Here is a 13,618-nt window from a genome sequence, read left to right on the forward strand (position 1 = left end):
TTAAAGTTGAGGGGGTGGGGTGAAAAAAGGGTTTTGGTTTTATTTTAGAAGAATTTCGCCCTTGGGGTTTTTTTTTTTTTTTTTTTTTTTTTTTGTTTTTTTTTTATCTCCCTTGCATTAGTTTGCAAAGCCAACATTATACATGACCAGCCCAGCAAAGGTCAGAAAGTAATGAGCAATCAAGCTTGATAGAGTCTTTTTCTCTAACATAAAAATATCCCACCAAGCATTAGGTTGTAAACTAGAGAGCTAATTGACTTTCCACCAAAACAAAGATTAGTTAAGACTCGGATAAGCAAATCAAAATTATTCAACCCTTGTATCATTTAGAACAGATTCATTAAGAAAAGCTTCATCATTTGTGAAATCGTTACAGTATTTGTAAAGCAGTTCATTAAAAAGGGGGATTTTACATTTTCTTTCCCAAGTCCTAAAATCACCTCTCCTGAACGAGATATTATGTCAAGAGTTGAATGAAGTTGCACCCCTGTCTATCTGCAAACATGTGGCAAACAGAGTGTGAACATATGAAATGCTGAGGAATATACTGCAGTCAGTGTGAACTGTTGGTAGCTGGGTCACTGGGCACAAAACTGAGCAAATCCTTTTCATTTTAAACATTGTGTGTTGTTTGCATAACTCTACTGCTCTAAAACATGTCACATGTTTTAAATGAAGTTTCCAAATTTGTCCCTTGGCTTTTCAAAACAACATGCTCCTTCAGAAACACAAACTTCTATGAACACTTTCTCCAAACTCTTTTTATTCTGCGTTTGCTCTGTGTGCCCCCTCAAGAATACTTTCTCTCCGAAGGTTGACAAGCATTACTACAGTGAAGGCTGTTGGAGTAAAGACAAAAAAATGAAAAACATAGACAAAGGTAGCCTTGTCACATCTCTGCGCGCACTTCAAAAAGAAAAAAAGGGCAAAGCACAGATCTTTTAAGTCTTATAGTAAGCAAAAGCAAAAAAAAAAAAAGTTCAGAATCTTGTTTTGTAGCCAGACTGACTTTGATGAGAACACTGTGTCAGAGGCATTGATCTAGACCTTCATGCCCTTGTGGAAGAGCAGTAAGCCCCTTTTCACAGACAGGAAATTGTTGGCAATTAAGCAACAGCAACTACAAAAGCTTGGCTGAATAGGATCAAGCCAAGGCCACAATTAAAGCCTTTGACACCGAGCACTTTCTCTATACCTGACGCTGTGACACCGATACAGCAGTCAGTGATCTCCACATGGTAGGAAAGGAATGAGGAGTACAGAGACAGACATGGTAACCTTTAGAGGAGCTAAAATGGCTACCCACAGTATCTCAGGTTTGCATGATAATGAAGAGCTCTGAATGATTCTGTGGCGTTACTTGCGGTTCTATTCCGACACTGCGGTGGATTTGTCTGCTCATTAGTACAATTCTAGTAACGTAGTCATCTGTGCACAACACAGAGGCAGTTTCTTGTTCATTCTAAAAACAAAACGGCAATGCTTCTGCACTTTTAATCAGTTCTTTCCATGCAATTCTCAGCTGCTTCTGGACATCCTCATTTACTTATGTCTGTCATAATCAATTATTCTTATGAATCCTGAATTGCCATTCCCCATAAAACGTATTGTTTCTGTCATAACAAACAAAAATGTCGAAACGGTTGTCAAAATCTGTCAAGTTAATTCTGTGCGTTTCATCCTCGTTCTTTCCTGAAAACGTCTCCCGAACTGAACGATTTCTCTCCACTGAACCTCAGCTCCCACTGACAAGGAGAAGTGTGCGAAGCATTCGTTGCAACCACTGATAAGCCACTTCTCCACAGTCACTCAGAGCTGAATCCCATGAACCCTCAATAGGCAAAGCACACATGAACAGGACATTGCAGCATTTCAGCAATGCTGTGACACAGAAATGGAAGGCAAGCAACTCGAAGGAGAGGTGAGGATACTGGGATTGTAGGGAAGGAGACATAAAGACCAAACACATAGGCACATTCCTGATGAAATCAGGGCTAAAATTGCTGCTGCAGCCAAATGTAGGGAAAATCACTCTAAACATTTTATCAGGATAACAGGTGAGTATATTGGAAAACAATTCACACCAAACAATCTACGCTGCACTGCAGTCATTGAGTGTTATTTCCCCACAGCTAAGTGAAAAAGTGTAATTGTGGATTTCAAATGGTTGTGCAGCTAGTGCATAGCGCTGTCTTGAGCATTTTCAGGTAGCATTACCAAGATCAGATGCACTGGGGAAAAAAAAAAAAAAAACAGAGCCAACTGTCATTATGAAAACACCTTCAAGCCATGACCATCTAAGCATGGTATCAAGACTTTTCATTTCGCCAACGCTGTCTTGCTTTAGAGAAAAATGTCATCCATTTTGAGCAAGTGGCACGCCTGCGCAGGTTATCCATCAGGTTTTGCAGTGTGTACTAATTGTTTTGAGAGATGCACCAGCTGTTCTGCAAATGTTAAGACTGATGTGAGAAATGTACCAAAAGCGCTTGAGAAAAACTGCAAAATACGTTTCTAACTAAGTGTAAAGCCTGCAGTAAAATCCAATTTATTGAATTCTAAAAAAAAGTGATTGGGCATGAATTATGAACAAATGATTGTGGCTGCCGAAGCTTAGAAAACAAATTATGCAGTATAAACTTTAGAACAGGCATTTTTAGACATTTTTGCAACATCTCCAGCTAGTGTTCAGGCAACAGACAGACAGACCGATAGATGGCTTTGCGTGACTTACCGTGTAACACGGCTGGCTCAAGCTGTGGTCCTCGGCGTTCCAAGTTGTGCCGTTGAAATTGGCCTCAGCTGCCTCAGCTAGCAGGCTGACCTGAGTGTGGCTGTCAGTGTCATCGGTCGAAGGCCGCGCGCTTCGCTCCGCTATGGGTGTCAAGCCACCACACAGTTCCAGCTGAGAATAAAATAATCCAACTTTTAGGTTTAGCTCATTCAGAAAAAAAATAAAAAATAACTCAGAAGCACACATACACAAATGAAAGATTGAAAAACGGGAGCCTGGAAAAAAACAAAAAGAAGGTCTCCCTGCCTCAGAAGTGAATGAATTGTAGATTCCCAGTAAAGCAAACAGGCCAGAAAAGGTGACTGTAAATTAGACGGTCTGGACTGCTCTCCCCTACTCTCTCCATCTGTATTGTGGCCGTGTTCATCTTCCAACCACATAAAAAATTCAAAAGGCCTGTAACCGGATTCTGTTCCTTGTTACTAAGCCACAGTACAAAACAAAAAAGAAGAAACAATACTTTTTGGGGGGAATAATTCATCTAAGTAATCTATTTTTGTGTATATATGCGTTTTTTTATGGCTATTACGGATATGAAAAAAGTCTTGAAGAAGAGGAAACATCTTGAATTATTTCTATTTGTTAGCTATATATACATAGTATGTCAAAGGGTGATAATACATCATTACAGTATTTTAAATTGCAGCTCCTCATCTTCAGGCAAAAAACAACATGGCGTTGCCTTAACTTCATTCTAACGATGCAGTACTGACAAGCATAGAAGGCATTCAGTTTTCTACCTCAACATTCTTATGACTTAAAAACTTTTTAAGAAGATGCCAGGAAGAGGGCCATAGTGATCAGGCTGCTTGCTATTGTCTTGTTTGTGAGAAAGATAAGTTTAACTTTGTGTGAGGAAAAACAATGAGCTAAAGTGCAGAAATTAAATGGTTGCCAAAAAGCCAATGATGTAATCACAGCTTGCTATAATTTTGCTGCTTAAATAAAGAGCCGGACATCAAATAAGGTTGAAGCAAACCATGACAAGTCGCTTCCATTTGTTAAAGGCATTTACTCCAAACTATCTATAAGATTTCCTTATGTGTCAACTAAATATTGAGTCATGCTTTACAAACTTTTTAATTATTAATTAAATAAATATTAAATAATCTTCCAATTCAAGTATGTGTTCCAGGGGGAATCCTGCAATGTATCAAAAAATTAAATAAAATAAAAAGGTAATTTTTATTTTATTTTATTTTTTTTAACCTCACTCACCGGCAGTGGTTTAGCAACGCCAATTTGAACAAGCCCATACTCAGTAGACTTCAGCACATGCACAGCATAATCCAGGCTGGAACCCTCCAGGTCAGTTTCATTAACAAACATTAGTCGGTCACCAGGCAGCAGGCGGCCATCTTGATCTGCTACACCTCCAGGAACCAGTGACCGGATTATCAGAACTGTTTTGGAGGCATCCTCTGGATCCTAAAGTTAAGCAGGAGATTGAATAGAACATTTTTGCTTGAAATACACATTATCAATTTAGTATTTTTAAATAAAATGAGGGACAAGCTTAGGGAAATAGTGCAATCTGAAGGTTTATTATAACAACAAAAGCCAACAAGTCAAACATTTCCAAATAAGAAAAAAAAATGCAAATCAGAAGCAGTAAAGTCAAGACAATGATAACTTCATCCTATGAAGTACAAGTGTGCACATGTCCTCCCTTTCTCCATCTCCAATTTTAATTGGCTCTGTTTGTAATTCCTGACCTGGTAGTCCAGGATGCTGAAGCCAAGTCCCGACTCGCCTTTTTCCAGCTCGACAATTTGAGCCTCTTTCTCCCACATGGCCAGAGGAGGTGACATGGGGGGCACGCCACGCTTCGTAATGTCCTCAGCTGTAGGACAGGGTATGACACAGCCGTGATCCAGCTGAGACAACGAGACAAGAGCGAGAGAGGGAAAATGGAGACAGAAGAAGAGATTTGTGCAAATGCATTAAACTGAAGTAAAGCACATATGTTTTTTTTTTTTCTTTAAAAAGTGACATGTTTCACTGGATTACCCTCTCACCTTGTCATTGAACTCAGCCAGCAGCTCCTTGAGAGTCAGACAGACATCATCATTTGTTTCTTCATCACTGTCATGAACTGAAGGGGGGACAATGCGGCAGCACACGAGGTATACTTGCACTGGCAGTTCTTTCAGAACACTGACCACCTCTTTGTGTGTCTGTCCAATGAGGGGGACTCCATTTACCTAGAATCGCAAGGAAATGATTCACGATTTATAATTGTTGTTATTGTTAATATTAACAAAAAAAAACAAAGTGTGGAACATTTTTGTATTCAACTCCCTTGTCAATACTTTGTACAACATCTTTCACTTTTACTACAGCTGCCAGTACATGACAGCTAAAAACGTCCATTTTGGTCTCATCTAACTGGAGCATCTCCTTCCACATGTTTGCCTAACCACATACCTGTAAATGGCTTGTGGTGACTTGCAAATACAACTTACTGTGGCTTTCTTTCAGCAATAACCTTGCCACGCTTTCGTGTAGAGCAAATTTGAGGAGCGCAGGAGTAACAGTTGAGGTGGCGACAGAGTTTCCCCATCTGGGTTGTGGGTCTCTGCAGCTCCCCCAAGTTTTCATGGGTCCGTTGGCTGCTCCTCTGATTAATGCCTATTTCGGTGGACCATGACGTCCTGGTAGGTTTGCAGTTGTGCTGTAAACTTTATAACTTCTTTTATGTTCTAATCCTGCCTTAAAACGTCTCCACGACTTCATTCCTGACCCGTCTGCTGTCCTTGTTCAATAACGTTCTATAACAAACCTCTACAGCCTTCACTAAAACAGCTGGATTTATGCTGAGATTAAATTACGTCCAGGTGGACTCTTTACTGCTCATTAAAATGTCCGGAACCGTCTCGTTTTGCCGGTCACATTTTTTCTTTTCCTCCAACCTTCTTTGTTTCCCATTGTCTGGTGTTCTCTCATTGTTATCCTGATGCTTATGTTATGTTTAGAGTTTTTTTGCTGTTTAATTAGCTTCCTGATTCCCTGTGTAATCACTGAGTGTCATTCTCCAAATAATCTCTTCAGTTTAGGCTGTCTTGTTTCCCCCTCAGTCGCTCGTTGTTTCCAATCAACCACATGCTACTTGTTTAATAATCACCACCCCAGTTTAAATACCCAACATGGTCTGTTAGTTCCTGCCTTTGATGTTCTGAGCCTTGCTCTCTGCTCCAGTGGTTACGGCTGTGTGTAATTTCATCCTTTACTTCAGCAAATCACTGTTTCAACATGGACTTGCCCGTCTCATGCTTGCATTTGGGTCCGTCACGACCACAATTAATGATCATTCGACTTTGTGGTTGTAGGAAAAGGTCAAAGGGCAATAGGAGCTTTACAGAGGGATCCATACGTTTCTCCTGTCTGTCTGATGTTGCGCCTTCATCGGAAGAGTAGACGGCAAACAACTGAACCGAGACTGAAACGGGTAACGGTATCAGACTTACTTCCATTATCTCGTCTCCAGCAAAGATTTTGCCACATTGACCTACAGGCCCCTCTGGTAAGATGGAGCACAGGTAGTGATGTCCAGCCCGAGCCTCCAGACTGATACCTAGACCACTTGTTTCACTGAACCTCTCCAGCTGGCAGACCTACAAAGCGGGTGAAAGAAAAACAGAGGGGAAAAGAAAATCTTAGGTGGTAAAAGATGCATTGGGATGTGGAAGATCATAAAAGATTAAGCAGTTACATGCATGTAATACTACTATACAAGTCTATATTTTTTTAATGCATGTTGGAATTAGGATTTATATTTAATAAGGGGAGACATACAGTCACTTCAAATCGGTGTCCAACGGCATCCTGCCACCTCTTCCTCAGGTTTTCCTCTTCCTCTGGAGTCAGTTTCACACCTTTGAAATGAGCACAAAAAAAACACATCTTCATGATACACACAAATCCATAAAGTCTCCTATATATACACATATTGTTTTGAAGTCCCACACAGTCAAATCAATAAAGAATGAGGTCCTATATAAAAATCACCTTGGATCTATTATAGAGAGAGAAGACAACATAATTCTCCTTGAGGCAAAGAAGAGAGTGAACACACAACTGCTTAGACAGTTGTGAGGGCTATACACACTCACAACGGAGGCAAGAAGGCATGCATATTCACATCTAACATCTTGTGATTTCCTGACAAAGTTTTGCTTTCTGATTCATCTATTAAAGCCTAACAGCAATCACGGCCTATTTGTCTGCAGTCTCTAATCAGGCCCCAAATTTCTTCTGTCTAAATAAAGCAATGTATGCAGGCAGAGTGAGAGACAAATCATCTGGAATGAGCTGAATGAGCTGGATAAACACATGATTGCACAAAACTATAAATAGAGTCCCATCAAAGAGCATGGTTCATGGCGCATTGCCGTTTCGTGATCCAAGGCAGAGCGGCAGACCGAGTCCTGTGAAGTGGTTTCCGAGTTGCTGCGAGCTGCGGAAACGGGAACTTACCATCTCTGGGATCGTGTCGGGGTCGTCTGCTGGCATATGCCGCTCGCCGGGAGATTTCACGTAGAGAGCTGATTCCTGGGAGACGGAGGAGCACGTTTTGAGCCCACAACAAGCACGCTTGTATTAGAAAATATCTTTTCCTTTTCATGCACAGAGTACAAAAGTTCATCAGCTGCTCAAAGAAGCACCAAAATTAGACTTCAGTCTGAGTCGAAACTGATAGCAGAAAATCTCAATCACAGCATTCCTCAGCGGGGGAAGCTGCACCGGTTGATAGCTATAAAAACCTCGGCATTTTTGTTTGCTCAGGAATAGATATGCTGTCTGTTTTTATCAGCGCGAAGCACCTGTCTCCTGAATCTCGTTGAGGCCTGATTTGTAAGGGCTGCCTTCATGGAGGCTGTGGGAGTGTCTGAGGGGCTGCAGAGGAGAAACTGGGAGCAAGATGTGACGAAGGCAGACGGCCTTTCTCAGCAACCTCAGCCTGACAACAGGACCAGTCCTCCTGAGCACCTCCATGGCTCGCTGTTCACTGCAGCCCTGAAGGCTCACACCATCCACCTGGGGGATGAAATGAGGAAATTAAATATACAATTATGGACAGAAATGAATGGTGGTCTCACACTCATCGTCTGCAGAGCCGTAAATATCGATGTCAACAAAGTCTGTGCATTAATCTGGCCGTATGTTTGTCTACTTTATAATCTGAAGTTGGTTGGTTTCTAGGCATGAGCCCAGCACAGTTTGAAACTTAAATTTTTTAATAGAATTTTAAAATGTTTTTTGGATGAACTGGAACAACAAACTATGTCCAAGTTTCGACTGTGTAGCTGTGAATGTTGAAGGATTTAAATGTGGACTTTATTCTTCGTTCTATTGTTCAATTTCTGCAATACATCAGAGCCACAGGGAGTGAAAGAGACCCTAAGCAAGATGTTACAGCACTATTCTAGTTGGTTTCATGTTCTAAGACTTAGGAAACTCACATTGACTCCTACCATTGTTGGTAAAAAGCTCAATCTATCTCACTTCAGAATAAAACATTGCTCAATAAGACACTTGGCTTCCAATATAACCGTTTGCACATTTCTGTCATTCTTTAACATGTCTGCATCAACTCAAACTATGTTCCTATAAAGCTGGTTATACTCTGGCCACTACTGCTATTTGACCATCTTCTACTTTATTCTCTTATGTTAGGTTATTCCGAACATACTAACCAAATTCCTTTCTTCTGAGCGGGTGCAGTTTTAGTCATATGGTTGCAATTTGGGCACATTTGAGTGTTCAAACTGGTTTCAACCAGCATCAAACTGATTTAGAAACCAAAAGGAATGCCAGCATTTGTGTTTTAAAGGAGTAGTTAAATATCCAGCCACAGCTGTGGCAGGCCTTGTTTGTTGGTGGTTTCTCTTCATATGCTAAGAGACATTATCTAAATGTAGCAAGTTAATTGTTGTACAATCATTCCACTCTGGAAAACTGTCTGACATAAACTGCAAAAGAAAAAAAAAACAACTAAAGGTGGGAATAGGAGTTAAGTCACATAAACAAGTGTTTTTTAAATGTAATGTCACAAAAAAACAACCCCAAAAAAACATCTGCTGTTTTTAGAAAACTTACAGAAAGGATAATGTCTCCAACCCGCATCTGTCCATCTTGATCTGCAGAACTGCCCTTTACTATACTCTTCACCATCACACCGGCACTGTAGACTGAATGAAACACAACCAAAGGCATACTGATTAAACTAATACGAAAGGTATGATTAAATTCTGGTACACTTCACCTACAATACCTGAGTTCAGGTCTCCTACGTAGCTTGAGATGGAAAATCCCAGGCCCCGGCTATTTTTAGTGAACTGGACACTGAACTCATAGTCATCATTCAAGCCACTGGGCTGGAAACAGGAGAGAAAGGAGAAAAATGATAAGAATTTAATATTACATCGCTTACAAAGATGAACAAAGGTACACGGCAAACACACAAACCTTGTCGTCCAAAGTGTCCTGATTCAGAGCAGGGGAGGAGAGGTAATTGGGTTTGGTAACATCCCTGGCAATGAGAAGTTTCACCCTGCTGCCAGCATTTCGCAGCACCTGGGCAAAGTGGTGGTTTGTGTGAACAGGTGAAAATGGGCATATGAGTAAGCATGTTTAGATAAAACAGAGAAGGATTCTGGTAAAAGCCAGATTTTCCTGAATAGTTAAAGTTTCAAAGAAACAAAGAGAAAGAATGTAGCTGGGTTAAACTAGCACGCAAAAACAAGGTGGTATCTTAATAGACAGGAACTTTGAAGACAAACACTTGGTTCAGTGGAAATACCACTTAACCAAAGTCTTCTTATCACTTGAATTATTTTTTTTACATTTTGATGATATGTTATAGAAATAACTGTCAAAAGGTTTTACTCCTAAGGCCAATATAATGAGACAAATCAACCTATCGCTAAAGTTTCTGGAGAGTGGGTAGAAGCCAGAGTACCTGGAGAGAATTCAAATTCTATACAGAAAGACCTCCTTGTAGAAAAGTTAACAACGCTTCTAAGTTCACCACCATGAAGCCTTGTGGGACCACCTTTGGTTGCAATCTCAGAAGTGACTCTAATATCTCTCCAGCTTTGGTCATATAGACTCTTTAATCTTTGCCCTTTTTTTTTTTTTGCAAAGCAACTTAAGCTCAGTTAGTGTCTGTGAACAGCTGCTGTCTAGTCTTGACACACATTCTCAGTTGGAATTAGAACCATTTCTTTATAGCCCTGACTGTTTGGGGTCATTGTGTTGCTGGAATGTCAACGTTGACCCCGGTTCTCAAGTGTTCTGCCACCAGGGTGCATTTAGGGTGATATGCAGTGCTTGGCAAAAAAGTTACAGTTTTGTTCTCATTTAAGCAAACTACCTTTTTTCCACGCATTTTCTTTGTTCCGTAGATAATTTGTGCCACTTTAAGCAGGAATGATTATGGCTTTCTTAGTCGAGTGCCTTTCTCTCTTTCTAGCTTCTCTGACTAATGACCTGTTACGTTAGGGTCTGCGGTATGTGTGGACCTCCATGAGCAAAGTATGTCAGAGTATGTGGGGGGCATTTAGTCTATCCCATAGAATTCCAGCAACATACATAGTTTTGACATACAGTGAAAACAAAACAAAAAAAAAAATCAGTGGTATGTATGAATACTTTTGTAAGGCATGGTAAATATAACTTAGCTGGTTCTGAAGATTGAGTACCTGTGCAACTTGTTCACTGCTCATGCCTGCCAAGTCTGTATCTCCAATATGCAGAATCTGATCTCCGCTGCGCAGGCGACTGTCCTGCAAAACATCATTTGAACAAATAAACACACATTTTTACAGAGATTATACACAAAGCACAACAGTTTTTAGAACAGTGCACAGTTTTGTTTTGTTTTGTTTTTTGCTGATGCATGAAGAAAGCCACTCTCTTTTGGTTTTCTCCCTTAAGCTAGCCTTGGTTGTCCCATTTAAGTGGTTTTACAATTGACTAACGGATTTACCCTCCCTGCTGCTCCTCCAGGTAGGATTGTCTTGACCATGACTCCTGTGCTGTGTCCTCCTACGATGCCAAAACCAAGTCCTTTCCCATCATTGATCAGCTCTATTATCTCAACGTGACGCCTCTGACCAGTCGGAGGGAAGAAGAAACCAAAACAAATTAGGAAGACGATCCTCATACAGATTTCAGCAGATTTACAGTAAAACCTCCCATGTAATGTTCACTGTACCTCATGTGCAATAGCAGAAAGGTTCCTACCCATCGACATGGTGCGGGAAATACGAGGAGGAGTGCAGTACTGAAAACAATGAGCCCCATGTGTGAGTGACAGCTTCATATGACCTAATGAAACCATTGTCTGATGATAAGACAACCACACATGACTTTAATCATCAAAGGAATAGTACTAGAATGTAGAATGTGACATTTCATATGGTAGTGTGCTTAAAAAAGAAATTATTTGGAGAAGGTGTTAAAAATAAATTGGTCCCTGTCAAAGAAAAGCGCCTTTCACCTTTATTACAGGTAGTTTTACATACCTGGGATTCCTTGTGAGAAAAGTTGTCTGGGTAGATATCTGAGAAGGATATTTCATGTGAACCAAAGGAGGAGATGCTGCCATCCTTCTGAAAAGACTTTCGGTTCTCCACAGCCCAAGTGTACGAGTCGCTGTGGCTCAGTGCCTTTAGGCCAACAGGTAAGTCCAGGCATGGGCCACAGTTCAGGGACACAGATTTGGAAACGCCTTTCCCCTAGTTGGACAACAAGAGATTTAAAATGAATCCAAGACAAATTTGGAACAAAATAGTTGGTTGAAAAGAACAGATGCAAGAGGAGAATGAGTACTGAAGTCAGAAACATTATATGAGGTTAAAAAAAGTAATGAAGGGAAACTGAAAGGATTAGAAAATGAGAAAGGGGAGGGAGAGGGAAAAAAATGAATGCTAAAAAATGCAGAAATATACAAAATGAGCAGAAAGGAAAAGGGTAAGTGGGAACAAGGGAATGTGAGATAACTTATTTTCACTTCTCTTAAACTGTTCCTCTGGTCTTAGATTAAAGAGCGTGTCAGTGAAGGCTTACTTCTGATATGTATGGGTCTGTTAAAATGGTCATGATCTGTTGTTTTCTTTTTAGTTCTCCTGCTTTTCTTTCACTTTAAATTCTCATGCACAAACATTCAAGTGGCTTGGTCCAGGAAAATCTTCTATTTTTGTTCCATGTGCTGCCGTGTTTAGTTTTCTTATTTCCAAGCAGAGAAGTAAAAACGTTGATGATTTACAGAGAATGGTACGCAGATTGTTGACTGCAGGCGGAATGAGAATGCAACGTGTTGCTGGAAACAGAGCTAAAGTAAGGGAACAAGTAGACCTCTCCATCCACTGTTTATCCTTTGGATAACAGGCTGAATTATTTAAAGATTGAAATAAACTTTCAGCATGACTGTACACCCACGAGGAAGATGCACATGTCTTTTGTGCATCTTCCTCGAGTGTGCTTTGATAAATCTTAAAGTTGAGTTGACTGTACAACGATGGATGGACATTACTTCCAACCAAAGAGCTGGAAGTACCAGAACATCTGGCTCTGCTTCGACGGCAAACTGTTTGAGCTCTTACATTTGAAGGAAGACTATCAAAGACCTCTAGACAAGACGTGTATATTTCCACATTGGTAAGATGAACCTCGAACTATGCATCCATCTGACCACAAATCTATCTGAATACAAACAGAGCATAAATGTCTCAAGCATGTATCACTCACATAGAAATATATGGGATGAACATGGCAACCCCAGCTTTAGCCAAAAGGTTCAACCCCTACATCGTGCTCTTGTTTTGCGCATTCCCTTATGGTGTTATCTAAGAAACTGGTGGTAGTTTAGGGGCATCCTCTTACAGAGCTATAAAGAGATGTGTGCACTGGGGGACAAACTCCTAAGCTTCTCTACACAGCATTACTCCAATAAAACCATAGTTTTTTGTATTGGATTTACTGTTATTAAAAAGAAACTGCAGCTCAGGGGTATCATTCAGCTTTGGCTGGAATTTACTCTGAAACACAATTTCACAATCAAGCAGCGTCTTCAAGGTAGATGTGAAAATATCTGAGACATGGTTTTCCTGATCGGATGATTTTGCACCTGTTACAGGTGTGTAACTTATGCTGTCATGATTTGTTTGTTTTTTTCTGGGAATATAGTTTTGGTCATCTGTTCTTTGTTCTGATTAGATCAGTCTTGTTTCTCTTTTACCTTAGATCAGTTCTCAGGTCTTTTAGTTAGATTGTATTTCTTATTTACTTCTTGTGTTTTGCTATTCTTTATCACGATTAGATTGATGTTTTCCCAGCTTTTCTGTTGGTATTTGCTCATCCTTTCTCCCCTCTGCCATCTTTCTCTCACCCCCTCAGCCTGCCTTCTGCTCTCCCCTCAGAAATCCGTTCAGTTAGCAATTAGCCCTGGTCCATAGTTCCAAAAATCATATTTTTATGTTGATTTAATTCACTCTTTGCTGGATTTTCATGTTACCTTAATGTTACACAGTCTCCGTTTTGTTCTTGCCTTGGTTCCCTGTTTTGTTTTGTTTTCTAATATTTAAAATTAAATATGCATCATCTACTTCCTGCCTCTGTCTATTCTGCATTTTGGATCCCATCATCATCATCATCATCATCACAAATTTAAGTTTTACATGGTGCTTTTCACATTTAGCAGACATTTTCTCAAATACAAGAATACACAGCTGTGAGTGTATCTCACCTGTACTCGGCCAGTGTGACATTCTTGTGTAACCTCCCCCCCCCCCCCAAAAAAAAAAAAAAAAAAAAAAAAAA

General features: G+C 40.3%; 1 protein-coding gene across 8 annotated transcripts in view; it reads right to left on the minus strand.

Moving 5' to 3' along the window:
• The window catches only part of LOC106934743 (multiple PDZ domain protein-like), a 69,601-nt gene that overhangs the window by 46,697 nt on the left and 9,286 nt on the right, over nt 1-13,618 (minus strand). For all 8 annotated transcript variants that reach the window (XM_015014841.1, XM_015014838.1, XM_015014836.1 and 5 more), the window contains exons 4-18: nt 11,323-11,535; nt 11,013-11,081; nt 10,785-10,907; nt 10,498-10,581; nt 9,263-9,370; nt 9,069-9,171; nt 8,894-8,985; nt 7,618-7,831; nt 7,271-7,345; nt 6,590-6,669; nt 6,262-6,408; nt 4,813-4,998; nt 4,510-4,671; nt 4,013-4,222; nt 2,735-2,905 (exon numbers count right to left, since the gene is read on the minus strand). In XM_015014841.1, coding sequence (XP_014870327.1) covers nt 2,735-2,905; nt 4,013-4,222; nt 4,510-4,671; nt 4,813-4,998; nt 6,262-6,408; nt 6,590-6,669; nt 7,271-7,345; nt 7,618-7,831; nt 8,894-8,985; nt 9,069-9,171; nt 9,263-9,370; nt 10,498-10,581; nt 10,785-10,907; nt 11,013-11,081; nt 11,323-11,535 — 2,037 coding nt within the window. The remainder of the gene's footprint in view (nt 1-2,734; nt 2,906-4,012; nt 4,223-4,509; nt 4,672-4,812; nt 4,999-6,261; nt 6,409-6,589; nt 6,670-7,270; nt 7,346-7,617; nt 7,832-8,893; nt 8,986-9,068; nt 9,172-9,262; nt 9,371-10,497; nt 10,582-10,784; nt 10,908-11,012; nt 11,082-11,322; nt 11,536-13,618) is intronic.

Source organism: Poecilia latipinna, unplaced genomic scaffold, assembly GCF_001443285.1.
Source record: "Poecilia latipinna isolate Pla-1442-1.1 unplaced genomic scaffold, P_latipinna-1.0 Scaffold1852, whole genome shotgun sequence".
Taxonomy (NCBI): domain Eukaryota; kingdom Metazoa; phylum Chordata; class Actinopteri; order Cyprinodontiformes; family Poeciliidae; genus Poecilia; species Poecilia latipinna.